Source organism: Nymphaea colorata, chromosome 10 (genome assembly GCF_008831285.2).
Source record: "Nymphaea colorata isolate Beijing-Zhang1983 chromosome 10, ASM883128v2, whole genome shotgun sequence".
In the NCBI taxonomy this organism is placed as follows: Eukaryota; Viridiplantae; Streptophyta; class Magnoliopsida; order Nymphaeales; family Nymphaeaceae; genus Nymphaea; species Nymphaea colorata.
This window is the reverse complement of record NC_045147.1, coordinates 22,982,016-22,998,087: the sequence shown is the minus strand read 5'-3', so window position 1 is coordinate 22,998,087 and position 16,072 is coordinate 22,982,016. Positions and strand designations below refer to the sequence as shown.

The following is a 16,072-nucleotide window of genomic DNA, read 5'->3' as shown; positions in this document are numbered from 1 at the left end:
CTATCGACCTTGGGAGCCGAGACTTTTTTATTAATTAGTTGTTTGTCAAGCTAGTTTTTCAGTTTCTCAGATTCCAGTAGATTTCTAGCTTTTTCTGGCTTATATCAGATATAAAAGTTTGCACTTGATCTTATGATTTTTTCCTTCCATGAGCATTCAAAGTTTATTCAAATTGATATTGAAATTTTTTTTTCGTACTTGCAATATGAAGACCTATGTCGTTTACTTTCAACTTGAGGGGAACGTTAGAATCTAAATAATATGTAAAAATATAAGTTTGTTAGTTAAAACCTTCTCTCTATCTTTAAGACGAATTTCAATTTACTGAAGAGAAGTTTCTTAATCTTAAAGACTTTAATGAAGCACGTACTAAGTGGTTCAACAAAATAAGAAATAAAGGCGGGGAAGTCTATTTCTTATAGATGGAGGATCTTTAGGCGGAAGAAACAATATATACTCTTCATCATAATCGACTTCTCTTTTTTCACCTCGATTTCCTTTTTCCGATTTTAGTTTTTAGTTTTTTCACTGAGTTCAGATGTTCAAAAAAAAAAAAAAAGTCAAGAGAACATTCATGATCAAGTCCAGGACCCAGCAGTTTCCTCGTTACATGGGAGTGTTTGATTACTTTGAAATCCAAGATCTGATGTGAATCTATGTTTTTGCTGAGGTGGTAAATGATGCATGGTGAAATCTATAGTTTCTCAAGCTAAGGATCCTAAGTCAAATCTAATATATACACTTAAAGTTCTTTATTTTACTTCTTTGCATTGAGAAAATGTCAGATTTAAGATAGGCAGGAAAGGTCTGCTCTTAGATTCGCATTTCTCAAATCCTGAAAAAAGTCCAACGGGTGGGCCTCAACCTTACATGATTGAGTTGTTATTGGAGGGTAGAATGCTCAAGTTCCAGGCTGAGTGGTTGAGTATATGTCCTGTAAAGGAACTCATACTTTTCAATGTCATTAAAGACAATATTGATATGGTTCTAAGGAGCATAGTATCATTGGTCACGCTGGTAGCATGGAAATGAAGTGTCACGCTTTGGATTCCCATGAAAGCTATGCTTTTCTGTTGTATAGGGTGAAGCATCTTACCGAAATGAAAATATACTGTATTTTCTTTGGGCACTATGCAGCCGCAAAGCCAAGAGGGGGTTTCGGTTTTCCCAAAGCAGTGAGTCATAATCCCCTCTCTCACCTTATTATTACTGAGGTCTTCCTCTTTTGCTTTTGTCTTGCGATTTGTTACTGTAACTAGGGGACTTCTTGTCCCCAATTTTTGTATCTAGGAGATGTCTTGTCCCTCAATTTTGATATACATTCCCATTTTATCGACTTATTATTATTGAGGTAGATGTACGATTTTAGAGTGAGAAAATGGTGCAACTGTCTTCTATCATTGTATGATAAGTTACGGTTGAACAACCACTGTATTGCTTTCTCTTAGTAGTGTACAAGTGAGGGCTTACTCAGTTAAAAATTTTGACTTTTGGTGCAAGTAGAATATTAATTTGGCACCGAAAAATAAAGTTTCGTCACTATATTGGTATGATCATCGAGTAATGACATCTGGCAATATCAAGTGCAGTTAAATAAACTTGGCAGCGACCGTGATATGATTTCCAAGCGTGACATATTTGGCATCGAACTCTGCAGAATTTTCTAGTATGTTAATTTTTTTTTCAATCCTCTACAAGCGTAAATATCACAATATCTCTTGCACGTATTGCTACGATGACGATGCAGTCACAATGTTACAGCAATATCTTGTTCGTTTTCCCCTCTCTCTATAGCCAGTGAGCAACACGTCTCAAGTTCGATTCTGGACAGCGTCGAGAGTTTGGTTGAGGGGCAACGTCAAGTCTCTCTCTCTCTCTCTCTCTCTCTCTCTCTCTATTTGTTGTAGAATAAAAAAAGTATCATTGTAGACGACATTATTATGTTAGGTTTCATGTCAAATTCCATACGAATGCCTCTTGCTTTTATCTGCGTTGGGCCACATATGTGCATGGGCGTCATTAATCATGCGTAAATTATGTTCCTCAAGGTAGGTAACGCATGTGACGATGGACCCATGCATCCCAATTATGTTCCAACTGTCAATCCAATGTCTTAGACTAGCTTTGTTTCATCAAGAATACAGAATCATATTGACAAGAACAGCAAGTCCAGTTAACTCTCTTCACCTGTATCTTGGCAAACGTCTCATTTTGATGGGCATTTGAATAGAGTATAGGTTTATCGGTCAAATTCGTTGATAGGTTTTCTTCATTTACGCCCAAATTCAAACCCGATATTCTCATTTAACCAGATAATATCCAAATTAGTAGGATATAGTGATGATTACCTTCTGAACAGAGTCAAACTTATACACGTGCAAAAAAAACTAAGAGTATGCTGAGTCCTGCAACATGGCTACAACTAACGGAGACAGTTTTGTGTGTGAGATTATAGGGATTGAGGTTATTTCAAGTTCACGGCCATCAAATTTTTAGGTCCTCGGATTTATATTAGAGATCGCCTGACTGAATTCCGATTTAATATTTCAAGTTCGATAATTCTTGAATTCCGATGTGGAGTTTTGATGACTTTATATCAGCATAGGCATGCCACTTCTGGTTCCCAGACTTAAGATCCAAATCTCCAAAAGACATCTACACATCGATTACACCTTACACGCCATTAAAAAAAGAGAAAATTTAAGGTTCTTCCTCCATCATTGCCGGTAGAAGAATGAAAGGAAGAGGGAAACCTATGGAATATTGGCTAGTCATAGAAATACAAAGGACCTAATTAATCAAGTTTGTGGCAAATGATGACATGCACAATACTTAAAGACCAAAGATGTACCATAAGACCACCTAAGCCTCAAAGGTGCTCATGCACCGTGGGGTGGGGGTGGGCCGGTGGCTTTTGCCTTTGGCGTACCACCACCTAAGAGTTTTACGCGGGAATTAGACCCTCCAGGCATCGGCTACCATGTGGGCACGGCAACAAAACTAATTGCAACTTGAACCAGAACCAGATACTGTGCAATTGGCAAAAAATGACAATTTTGCCATAAAGAATTTGGCCCATTTACACTCTTGACATATTGCAGGTCTTATGCCTGGCAAAGTGTTCGAAACTGCGCCCCTGGGCAATACCAAATGACGCGCTTCTTCAAACAGACAGACTAGAATATAGACGGGGGCTACTTATTTTTACGCCTTCGTATCTTCAGGGCAACGGGAGAGGACAGCAGCAATGAAAAAAGCTAGGATTGCATCGCTAGTACCACATTTAAAAATGAGAGAAACCTCAACCTAAACGGGAAAAAGAAAAAAAGTAGAAGCTCACATGGAACTTTCCTTTTGATCGTTTCTATCTTAAAGAAAAAGAGTTCATGGAAGTTAGTCATAAGCGCAACCAAAAAAAAAAAAAAAGAGGAACCATCAAGATTCAAAAGAAGACTGCATTATCAGCAGCAATTCTTTCTCAAGTGCTCCAAAACAAGGCCAGTAATACAAGATTGGGGATTTCAATGAAACCCACCACACGTAGGCTTCTACAGAGGCTGAATTCAGCACTCATCATCCTCAACTATACAAAGAATACACTTCTATCTAATCGTAACTAACAATCTCACCGGGGAAGCCCATTCTCATTGTGGGGGCAGCTACCACTTTACAAGTTGGCATTCTGGACGAACAACGCCAATCCAAGCATCAAATGTCCTGGCAGGAACACCACTATGCCTATGATACGTGCTCATGCCTGCAATTTTCAAAAACAGAAACCTTCAATATGAAACCACTTTCTTTTCAGAGAAGACGAGGGAAAAATGTAGATTTTGAATTAGCCAGTATTTACCAGGAAAACAGGTATCTGAAGAAACATAGAGGCCAGACAGTACAGGACAAGGGAGATCGCAGCACCAGCAATCAGGTTATATGTCAGACGCTTATTGTCCTTACTTGGAATAAACACGCTCTTCAGTGTGTTTGTAAGTTCAAATAGACGGTATGATATCTGCAGAGTTATGAATTATGTTGTTAATATGATGGGTAAAAAGGTTGCAACACGAAGCACGAGATCAGGCCCATTCTCCCATACCACAACATATATGGCTGTAGTGAGCATAAAGTTGAGCATGGGGTAATTAGGAATGAAAGACAGAAGCCATCGAGGTTGTCCATCAGGCATCCCAGATCTGCAAACCAATGTAGTCATTTAGCATTTGAATGGACGAGAAATGCGTCCATTTAGAGTAGGAAAAGTGAAAAGCTAAAAAACAACTCACAAAAATCAAACCAGCAACTAATACAACCAAAAGTGAAAAACAAGCTCCAACAAAATTAAGACGATCTAAAACTAACAAAACTATGCATACCTTAGCCAGATGTGGATCTGTGATATGTATGTTTCTAGTGTAATCTTGCCAAGCCATCTAAAGACATGGAAGTAAATCTAAGAAACCAATTGCTTAAATATAGAAGTAGAACAGATCTCCAATAACTAAAAGCAAAAAGCAAGACAACTTACGCAAAAAGGGTTAATGAGAAGCTGCGGAACTGCTGAGAGAAATTTCGTAAACAAATGTAAACACTGATGAAGATGAAGAAGATGTCAGCCAGGAAGGACATAGCATGATAATAAAGGGTTCACAAGTCAAGCCACATACGTTATTGGGATCCATGATGTGTACGGATGGTATTTGTTGTAAGTAACCTTATCCAGTTTGTATATGTGTTCATACCATAAATATCCCACCTAAAGTTTCACACAGAGCACCTCGTCAATCATATCTTAAACCTGAAAGATAAGTTCAATGAAGGGTGTGCACCAACCGTCAGAGACACTGTTACTATTGTTGTCTTGATTGTCACTCTACGTTTAAGTTCAGTTTCCTCTAGCTTCTCCATCCATCTTTCAACCTACAATTATGCAGCATGCCAGGATGACATTAATAATTAGGGGAAAACAAAATTGCAAGATGTTAATCTCGAAATTGCATATGCTAAAGAATGAATACAGTGATTAAACAAATAAAGATGAGTTTGAGCAACCTACAGTTGGATGGTAATATGCATAAATCATTCCAACAATCCAAATATATCGATCAAGCCCTGACCGAAAATGCCACTCATGCAACCGTGAATACTGCTTCTTTGCTGGATTGGGGTCATTGTACCCTGCATTTTTTGATATTTATCAAACAGTTCCTCAAGATACAGATCAGGCAGGGAAAATATAGATGTCCAAGATAGATACTAAACTTACCTAAAAGAAATGTTAATGGCCCCCAGAATATTTCAAAGACGCCAGGAACTTCCCAGATTAAAATAACCACTAAAAAACACAACACTATTTTCACAAAAATAACTGAACCAATTTCATTGTACTTGTTCAGGATTCCAAGTGCACCATACACCATAAGAGTGAACAGTGTGTGCATGGGACAGATGTAGTAGAGCATATAGTTGTTGTTTAGGACGATGCAACAGAAAGCTACAAAGAAATTAAGGCGCCACATCATCTGCATAATAAAAAGGTAAAACCACTATTTGTCAAGATATATCCATTGTGACATGAAAAAGCACAAAGCAGGATCCAAATGCAGATAACAATACCTGAGCAAAACGTGCAAAACTGAAGTCCTTGCGGACATAGTAATAGGAGAAATTTCCAAAACCAGTCATCCAGACATAGGCAGCAATAAACACGCGAATTGCATTGTAGATTTCCGTGGCAGCAAAATAGTGGTACATTAGAAATAGCACCTGAAAAAAAAAGGTTGCCGAGGGACATACATGAGAATCATGCATCTGGAATGCATGTGTTTATGCATATCATTATGTGGCTTCCTGAAGTACACAACCTTCTAGTTTATAAATAACAGGCATAAACACATGCATACAGGTCCATTTCAAACAAAAAGAAGAAGCTCATTCATAAGTTGAGGGATTTCATTTTAAAGATGCTTGTTTTGTTTTATTACAATCCTGTCCATGAAGGATTTATTCTTAGCTACTTATGCTTCTTAAAAACTATTAAACAGATGGGAAACCCAATTCCTCAAAGATTTCTCAGCAATGGGTCATGAAAATTCTAATAACATAAAAACGAATTCAGACCCACTCATGCAGAAAGTTATGTGGCTTCCTGATGGCAAGAACCCTCAGAAAAGCAAGGCACATACGTATTTGTTAGTAGGTCCAAGAAAAAATACATACGTGTGTCAATATGCTGGGAAGTTGCAGTTTCTTTAGTAGCTTCCAACTACTAAAATATACAACTCTTTGTCAACATTTTAGTAATTTTCAACTTTTATAATTTATAATATTCCCCCAACCAAAAAAAAAAGGTATGAACGTTTTACCATAATAGAAACAAAAACATGAGGCTAGGACATGCATGATGTGTTTGTGTGCATACATAGAATACATTCACATGAGTCTTCACTGTTTAGATTGTCAGATAATGACATAGTTTGAGAAATTATTACCTGCATCCAACCTTTCCACTCTTCCGTCTGATGCCTGTTCAAATAAAGTATTGATTTGCCTGAAAACGGTGACTTGTCATGGTGGACTTTGAAAGAAGTCATGGATGCAACAATGATGAGAAGGAAGTAGAGAAATAGAAAAAGATCCCTGCTGTAACTCTGCAAGAGATTGAATCAAACAAACTGTAGAATGGGTGTGGGCAAACACAGTTAATTATTACAGAAGCATGTGAAGATACAAGTTCAACATTTGAAATTGACCATTCATTCTAGAGCCTAACAATATTGAGAGGTTGTGGTTGAATTTATCATACATGCTTTTTGTTCAAGTAATTTAACAACAAACTGAAAGAAAAAGAAAAAAAGAGTTCTATGTAAACTCATTGAAGAAACAGAAGGAGAAAGGACATGCATTTCCAGCACACAGTTTAAGAAAAAAATAAAAAACTTTGTTATTTAATGATGAATGGGAAAAACAACTTATGCAGTAGCATAACAACTTCAAAGGAAATCATTCAAACGCATTTTTTTTTGAAAAAAAACGTTAAAAAAGCATTTTTAACGTGTTTTTTCACTTTTTTTCATTTTTCAGTTTTTTTAATGCCAAACAGTTTTTTTTTTCATTTTCTGTTTTTTATTTGTTCCAAACCTACTTATCTTTTGATGTTTGTGTTATTAGTTTCTCACTTATTTTATTTTTCTCCCATTTTAGTTTTTTAAAAAATTTCAAAATTTACCGTATTTTCCCCTTTTTTTTCAAGCTCACCGTATTATACCCGAGAAAACCATCGCCGTTTAAAACTTCGAGACATTATTTGTGACTATGCTACAAATACAATTGTTGCCATGATATTGGTGCAATGTGTAAAATCATACTCCTGAGGCAGAAACATATCACCCACAGTATAACGCTTATACTCAATCAATTCATACAATACTGAGCACAAAAGCGTATCTCACAAAGTGCACCAACACACTACAAAAGGAGTAACAGCAATCAGAATATTATTGAGAATGCTTCAAAGCATAAGCATTAAAAAGAAATCATCCCCTATGTATACAATAGGAAATGGCTAAGCTAGTAGTTGGGGTTAGCTCCAACAGAAATATTTCTAGCCATTGGAGCTAGCCCAACAGCAAGCCCAGTCAAAGTCAAGGCCTAATCTTGACCTTACAGAAAATAAAAAAAAACAAGAAAATAAATATGTAAACATAGAACATAAAGATATAAATAATACAAGTGTATACATATAAACCAGTGTAAATGTATAGATTTATAGAATTTTGTGCGCGTGTGTGTGTTATGTATAACATAGTGCACGTGAGGAAATATGAAAAACGTTTTCCAAACAATTAAAAATTTATTAGCTGAATACAAAGAGACGAAAAAAAGTATATAAGCAAACAAGGCTATATAAAACAGAAAATAAAAAAAAATACAAAACAAGAAAATAAATATGTGAACATAGAACATAAAGATATAAATAATACAAGTGTATATATATAAACCAGTGCAAATGTATAGATTTATAGAATTTTGTGTGTGTGTGTGTGTTATGTATAACATAGTGCACGTGAGGAAAGATGAAAAACATTTTCCAAACAATTGAAAATTTATTAGCTGAAGACAAAGAGACGAAAAAAAGGATATAAGCAAACAAGGCTATATAAAACTGAAAAACCGCAAAAAAACTAACACACCTACTTATGGACCAGAAGAAAGAACATTCATGAAACAAAAAGCTTACCTTCTGTGACTCTCCAAATAAATCGGTCCGGTCACATAAATAGAAGTAAACCAGTATAGCCCCAAACTCTGATCTGCATGGGTCATGAGCAACAAATTGATAACAGACAATCACTCCAGAAGAAACCTGAAGACAGATTGACTGCTCATAAAAGCAAAACTTACATAGATCTCAATGTTATGCGGTTCTCCATTAAAAATGCCTCATCCATCCAGAAGAACCTGAGTAACTCCAAAAGAAATAATGCAAGACTCAGAGAAAAGATCTGACAACACGTTTACAATAATAACTTCCTTACATACCTAAGTATGCTTCCTTTTACCGATGAACCATGTGCTTTTGCAGAAGCAGGTTGGAGACCTCCCTCCAGCAGCACAGCTCTATCATCTTCCTTAATTGTCTCATTTCCCAGTTCAACCAAGTTGACATCTGAATCTCTGTTTATCAATGATATAATAAAGTTAAACAGGTCTATCTTACAGAGGAAAAACAAACTGATAGCCTGATATGGTTGAGACGGCTTAAATTCACATGCACACACACATTTGTATGCATGTTCCAGTACACATGACATATTGACATAAATGGGCATATGAGAGATGTTAACTTCCATCATCGTGCGCATACACAGACACAAATGGTACATATGTTATTGTATCATAATATATTATATGTATTGAAATTTTAATAAAAAAATTAGAAAATAAACTTTCCAGAAAACCAGTCAGCTTATGTTTGCTTGGCAAAGATCAAGCTCTGGCCAGGGTCATGCTCAGTTTGTTCACAAGCTATCTGCAAACAGGCTTACATCCTTTACAAGCAAGCCTGGAGAAGTGCTGCCCAATTCATTTTGTTTGTTTGGTATACCAAGTTCCAATGTTTTTCCATTTGCAACAGAACATCACCCCCAACCTCAAAGTACACAGAAATGAATTTATTTTTAAAATAAGCTCATGAAGGCACCACATTTGCAATCTTGCCTCCCCTTTTTTGCCAGATCATCTCTGCATGCTTATTTCTGAAATATCTGATTATACGCAAAGCAGAAGACCTAAGAACTCCAACAAGAGGATCAGTCATGAGTATTTAACTAAAGTATCCAAGTTTAGCGTTAACATTATCAGGGACAAATTTGAGAAATGTAGATTGTAGCTGAACGGTCCTATGAACAACTGAACGACTCATTGGAAAACCAACAAAAACAGATACCATCACCCTAAGTGCATGGAACACTATTTCCGATGGCACCATCAAGTTGGCATCAACATATATTTCATTACAAACTGATGGAAAATTTGCATTAAAAAAAAAAAAAAGATTACTTGTTTCCATTAAATTTCCAATTTCCATAAACAAACTAGAAGCTAGAAAACGATATGACCATGGTGTACCTTCATAATCGTAGAAATTTTTACAAGCAGCTTCATGCTTAGTGATAAAAAAAATAAAACATACACTTTAGAACGAGTAGAACTCTTCCGGTGCTCCAAAATTTCAGCATATATCCACGCTACAAAAACAGGAGTAATCCCGAGGAAAAAGGAGACCTGCATGTAAATGCATAGACAAGATGAATTTTTAATATGAATGCCCAAGAAACACATAGAGCTCCACACTTCAGAATAATTCTGGTTCGGTTTTCTGAGAACTAATAATGTTTTTTGTAAAGGCGATGAAAAGTAAGGTAAAACATAGCAGAGATGTAGTTTTGCCGACAGCAGAGATTTGGTTTTAACTTTTAACTATCTATCTCTAAAGTGAGACTCTGGCTATTCAGAGTTCAGCCAAGAACAATTAGTACAAATTCTATAGGACCTTTAATGGAAATACAAAGACAAATATCACGAGTCAGGTAAAATTAATGAACCGACAAATACCAGCTAGCTTATGCAGAGTGACCAAAGCAGAATTTATCAACGATTATCCAGTGTCCGAGATAATTTCCAAAAAGAATTGTTCTGAACACTCCATAATGCCCACAAGTGAAATGAAAGAACGCATAAATTAAACCAGAGAACGAGTATCAAGAAACTACCCAGCAAAACACATTCAGAGCATTCGGTAGAGCACTCAAATAACAAAATGTTCAAGCCTTAACGGAAGACGAATAACTATTAAGCTTATGCTAATAAATCAACAGAACAGGAAATCACAAAAAACCAACTGCTCTCAGTGCCAAGCAACTAATCCCATAAACAGAAACTTCAACCGTTAAACAGAACCGTAATCCTCAATGTCATCTTTCAAGGATCTCCAGATCAGATAAGAAATCTTGAGAGTATTCGAATTCCAAGAACCAGAACCACAAGACATCCACATAAGTTGAACCAGATTTTTCGCTGCAGAAGCTCAAATAGCTCCTAAAATCCCCTAAATAAACCCCAAAAACAATCTAGAATCTAAATTAACAGAAGCATGTGAGAAGAAAACCACGAAACTCTGACAAGTCGGTGCAAGAATCCGCACGTAGGAGTAAGATCCTCAGAGTTCCTCACCTGACCGGGAGTCAGAGGCCCAGGATTCACCATTTCCGCTGTTAGACCGATTCAAGGGAAACTTAGGCCAGAAATCGAGAGGGATCGAGTGGCATTGCGGTCGGAGATCAGAACTCAGCCATCGGAGAACACCAGATCCGACGGAAACTAGAGATCGACCACTCCGATCTCTATACAGAGTCGAAAGCAGTGAATCTGCGTCTACAGATGCAAGAGCGATTCAGAGAGCGAGAGGAAGACAGAGAAATTGGTTTGGTTGGAAGACGGACAGCGGTAGAAATAAGGGGAGAAATTCGGTGACATTTTCCTTGTTTTTGAAATCATCGTTTTCATTTTCTGGTTGGAAGCCGTATTCCAAGGAAAAAAAAAAAAAAGAAGATTTGCATTTTTTTATTTCAATAAAATTTATTCGCCAAATCATCAACCCATGATACTTCATGAGTCACGTCTTTCTAGCAAATAACGAAATCGCCACCACCGTCGGTCGCCGCTCCAGTGCAAACCAGCCCCCCTTTTTTTTTTTTGGTCTTTCCTCCCGTTTCAAGGAAAACTAAACGGGTCGGATCCGGATTTTCATGACAGCTCTGATCCAGTTCAAAGTTGGACTCTTATTGTAAAAGTCACGTTAAAATCAGGTTGTTCTAGTTTATATTCAAGACCAAGCGATTTAATCAAAGCGTGCTTGTATCGTGCATGCGTTATTATTGTCTTTTTAAATTATACCATGACATTTCACCGTTCTGCTTAGTGGGGAGCCAGCAGAGACAATTACATATATGGACAAATTGGACATGAATAATGTTATTGGATATTATACAAAGTACCGGTGCAAGTTGAGTCAAGTATAAACGAAGAATTGAGTTGTTGAAACTCAAACTCGACTCATTGATAGTTTCGAGTATATTTATAAGCTGGAACTCGGCTAGTTGAGCATGAGCTAAATATTTTCGAGTGAATTCGAGTCGAACCTGAGTTAGCTTGGCTCGTTGTGCACCGCCGGACCTCTAATAAGCGTTGGGGGTATTCCGTAATATACTGTAAACGCCGGGGTAACTTCCAGGTTGCCCATGCGGACGGGAGGGTGCAATCGCAACCACACCCTTCGGTTGACGGCAACAGTCCGTTGAAAGGGCTCATTCAAAATTGTTAATTACGCAAATACCCTTTAAAGCGACCGACCGACATGTTGTGCTATCAGGGAAAAGTGCGTCTCAAAAACCGTATCATTTGTCTGGTGACCGTCGAGCGAAATTCAATTAACGAGTGGATCTGTTGTTTGTTACCGGGGAGTTGATAACTCCTCGTTTATCCTTTTTAAACTACACCACCCACCAAACACGGTTTAACTTAAGTGAGCGATTCTTCTCTCCGCTCCGGTGCAGTCTTAAATGAATACAAGAAACACTTGATCTATATTGAGAGGGTAATTAAGAATGAACTAATAGTAAAGCTCAAATTTGAATAGTTTTTTTATTGATATATCAGCTAATGTAAGGCCATATCGGCCGCTATCTGGGAGGCTATTCTGGGGCCCTTCTCCCATTGGTACTGTCGGCAATGTGATTTGATATGCACCAACATTGATAGCCGTATCCTCTTGTGTGTATGTAAAGAATCCGCTTGTCCAATTTCCCCCCGGCATCAAGTTAACCCCGCCATTAATAAAGTGATTATTATCCCAATATTTCTTTAATTCATGATAGTCTTAACTAAGTTGACACTTCGAGACAGCGCCGCGGCAGCAACTACTCTTTTGGGCATAGTTTAAAACCATGGACTTAATTTAATGAAGGGAGAAGATTGTTTTATAATCGAACCTCTAACTTGGGAGTGATTCACGTTGAGAGATTCAAGCATTAAAAAAATAGATAAATCTCCATCTCTTTAACAACACAGGATCCAGGTAAGTCAGGTACTGGCTAATTTAAACGATGCTGCTCAGAGAGAGAGAGGGGAAATGTATTTCTTGGAACTTGGCAGTTTTTTTTTTCTCTTTTGGTTTTTCATAAGTCTGACCGAGTTGATGTGATATGATTCATTTATTTAATAAGAAGTCACTATTAACCATTATTTTATAATGCATAAGCATATATTAATTTATGGTAATGAATTGGGGAGACCCACCACGCATTAGAAAGTCAAAACCTCCCTCCCCTCAAACCTTTCATTTCTTTCATTTCTTACATGACTTACTTTTGGTACTTTAGAGTGTTGCACCGGTTACAAGCCAATTATTGATTTTTCAAGTCTTAACAAATCCAATTCTAGAGGGTCTTTATTTTTTATCTCCAAGGGGTTGGTCGGTGAAAAAAATATAATTTTTTAATTACACCACGCATTTTTTAGATTTGAATTCAATTTAGCCCTACCCAAATCCAGAGATTGGACTGTCGGTTCGCCCCTGAAAAAAATATTGGTTCTGCTCCTAGTGAGTGACAAGCGATTACTCTCAGCTTCAATTCCTCAAGGGCTAGTTCTTTGTGCTACGAGGAGCCACCAAGACGGAAGTTGAAGGGTGATGGGGGTGGCATTTCGAGGTATCGACACATGCCCTATACTTTGGGAGATGATGGGGATGATGGGTTGAGTGAGGACTTTGGCCTTCTTTCACGCGATTAGTTCTGCTCACTTGAAATCCTTATTTTTCTACATATCATATTAGATCTTGCGTTCGCTGGAGTTTTTTATCATATATTTGAGGAGATTGTCAGTATTCTTTCCGGTGACCATGTGGAGAGTCTCGTCGGCGTTGAAAAAAATTACGATAGCCCCTTAACAACAGCTCATCCCATGGTCTTTCCCGGTTATTGTACGTCCGCAAGTGGGACATTAGTTGGATTTTGTGAAAAGAATTTGGATGTAAAATTCAGAATTGTATGCAGTTTCGTGGCTTAACTTCAATCGGGATTCAATTATTGGGGTTAAGCACTAATTCAGATCTGAATTAATTACGTAAATGTTAGGATATCAAATGCTAGTTGGATATGAATTTAGTTTTAAAATATCAAGTCCAAATTCAAGTTGTTAAGTTGAAATCCATAAATTGGGGTTAAAATATGCCACATCCAATTCATTTACATCCCCACAAGCACCTAGAATGATTATAGTAAGAAGTACCAAAATCGTCAAAACCCAATCTGACCCATTTGTGAAGTAAACAAAGGGAATTGAGAAGCGTTTGACGTGATATAATCACTAAAACAACGAGAGGTATATATTTCCCATTTTGAAGAAGGTCAATATTGCAAGAGTATTTATGTGATTAAGAAATTGTGATGCTTATAGGAAAAGTAAGATGAACAACCCCCGGCCCACACATATAAAAACAAAATGATGCATATTTTGACAATCAAACTTTATTATTTGTGAATGGAGGGAATCCCACTGATTGAGTGAGTGACAGGTCGAAACCTCCCTCCTTTCCCTTGCCCTTGTGATTCTGAGATGCGTCGAGACCTACGTGGTCATACAATACACTTTTCACTTGAGTGTCACACATGTCACTGTTTGCAGTACGGAAAAACCGCATCCACAAGAATCAAATTGAAGATGCATCCTCAAAGTACTGCTCACACCAACTAACTGTTTGCAGTCCAAAGAAACCATATCCACAAGAATCAAACTGAAGATGCGTCCTCAGCGCACCGCTCAAACCAACTAGCTATGCTATGCCCTCAGTAAATCAAACTTTCTTCATTTAAAACCATTTTTTAATAAAAGAAAAGTGTAACAACCAAGGTTTCAGATATTCTAAGTAGATATCTTCAAAAAACAATGGAAACACCTGTTGGGGTAGGCCAACTGGTAAGAAACAAGGGATTGAGGTAGAAATTAGTCACGATATTTCTCAAAAAGAATAAGAAGGTTATTTATTGCAAGGGCGATTTACTACTTTGTTTATCCACTTATCTATTTTATTTGGCTTGTCATATTCTAAGGACATTTGGTGCTATTTTTACTGCCGTTTAATTAATCCCATAATTACATAAACCAATTACTTTGAAAAATCTCAAATGTTTAAAATTTGGTCTCACATTTTTCCCTAAGAAGTACTATCACTACAAATGTTTTATGATAGGTGATTTACCAACAGCTATCATCCAATCTGGGCCATTGTTTTGGTTTAAATAATTATGCTAAAAGTGAGCGAGCCCCTAATCGGTTGCCAACCAATTGCTAGCCCAAGCTGGAGCACTTGCACGGTCAATAGAACAGTTTGTAACTGTTTTATGAATCTACCACAAAAGTTGAGACAAATTCGTAGAACACTTGTTAAAGTTTTTCATGAATCTGCTCCAATCTTTGGGCCATGTTCATACATACTATTTTATTGACCCAACAGAGGACCTTAACTAATCATGGTTCTTTTACCAATACAAGCTTTTTAGTATATGCAAGAGAAACAAAAGATGAAATGAATAATATTGCAATGAGAGTTAATTAGGACAAAACAGGTACTAAGATGGTGGTAGACGTTTGGTTAATTTTGATGTTTTGGAAGGGTGCTATGCATGCAAAATATTTGTACGTTCAAATTAATTAAGTAAAAAACAACATGCAGGACAAAAACATGACAAAGATGAAAGAGATGTATTCAGTGACCTTGGCACTGGACGTTCCAAAGGGGATGGCGCGGGGGAACATACCTCTCGAAAGTACTTGGAGGCTGGAAATACTTGTTTTTGAAAAAACGGTAGAACGCATTTGGGTTTCAACTTTTCTTAGAAATATCAAATTCAAACAATACGCCAGTCTGTGGCAGAGAACAGAACCACCGATTGAGACTCTTAGAATGACAACCTAAAGAATCGTGTTTTGTTTTACTTTTTTTTTTTTTTTTTTGCACAAAACGAGGGATAGGATGAACGACGTTTCAATGACTCGGTTCTTGTTTGTGTAGTAAAATAAAAATTAAAAGAAATTTTTTTTTTTCAGAAACCTTAGGCGGGGGACAACTCCACCCACCCTTGGGGAATAAAAATAAATTCTTCTCTCTCTCTCTCTCTTAATGGCAAGGGGGAGTCCCAAAAGAAAGTTCATTTTTTTCATATCCTCAATAGATTTATACTTCTTTTTTTTTTTTTTAAGATAAATTTACATCATCTGACTTCAGTAGTTACCTGGTTAAAAAATTCATTGGTTGACCGTCATTGACAAAGCTGTCTTACAACTCTAAACGTGTGAAGCGTCATCATTCATCCGCACATCATCAACCCTTGGATCATGCAAGATCCAAAGGTTGGTGGCCCAACACCAACATACTTGTGATGATGTGGAACCACCACAATTTCTCTTCGCTAAATATTAAAGTGAAAGGCTACAATAAGGGACAGCATGATGA

General features: G+C 37.1%; 1 protein-coding gene across 1 annotated transcript; it reads right to left on the bottom strand.

Moving 5' to 3' along the window:
• Nucleotides 1-3,441: 3,441 nt before the first annotated feature.
• Nucleotides 3,442-11,062, bottom strand: LOC116262494 (protein REDUCED WALL ACETYLATION 1-like). The gene is made up of 16 exons (XM_031641930.2): nucleotides 10,732-11,062; nucleotides 9,692-9,783; nucleotides 8,539-8,673; nucleotides 8,401-8,457; nucleotides 8,237-8,309; nucleotides 6,489-6,647; nucleotides 5,614-5,763; nucleotides 5,264-5,519; nucleotides 5,054-5,175; nucleotides 4,831-4,917; nucleotides 4,665-4,753; nucleotides 4,526-4,588; nucleotides 4,374-4,430; nucleotides 4,097-4,193; nucleotides 3,854-4,012; nucleotides 3,442-3,757 (listed from the first exon to the last, which is right to left on the bottom strand). Exons 1-16 carry the CDS (start codon nucleotides 10,762-10,764, stop codon nucleotides 3,752-3,754), a joined length of 1,635 nt encoding a protein of 544 aa, XP_031497790.1. The 5' UTR covers nucleotides 10,765-11,062; the 3' UTR covers nucleotides 3,442-3,751.
• Nucleotides 11,063-16,072: the final 5,010 nt, after the last annotated feature.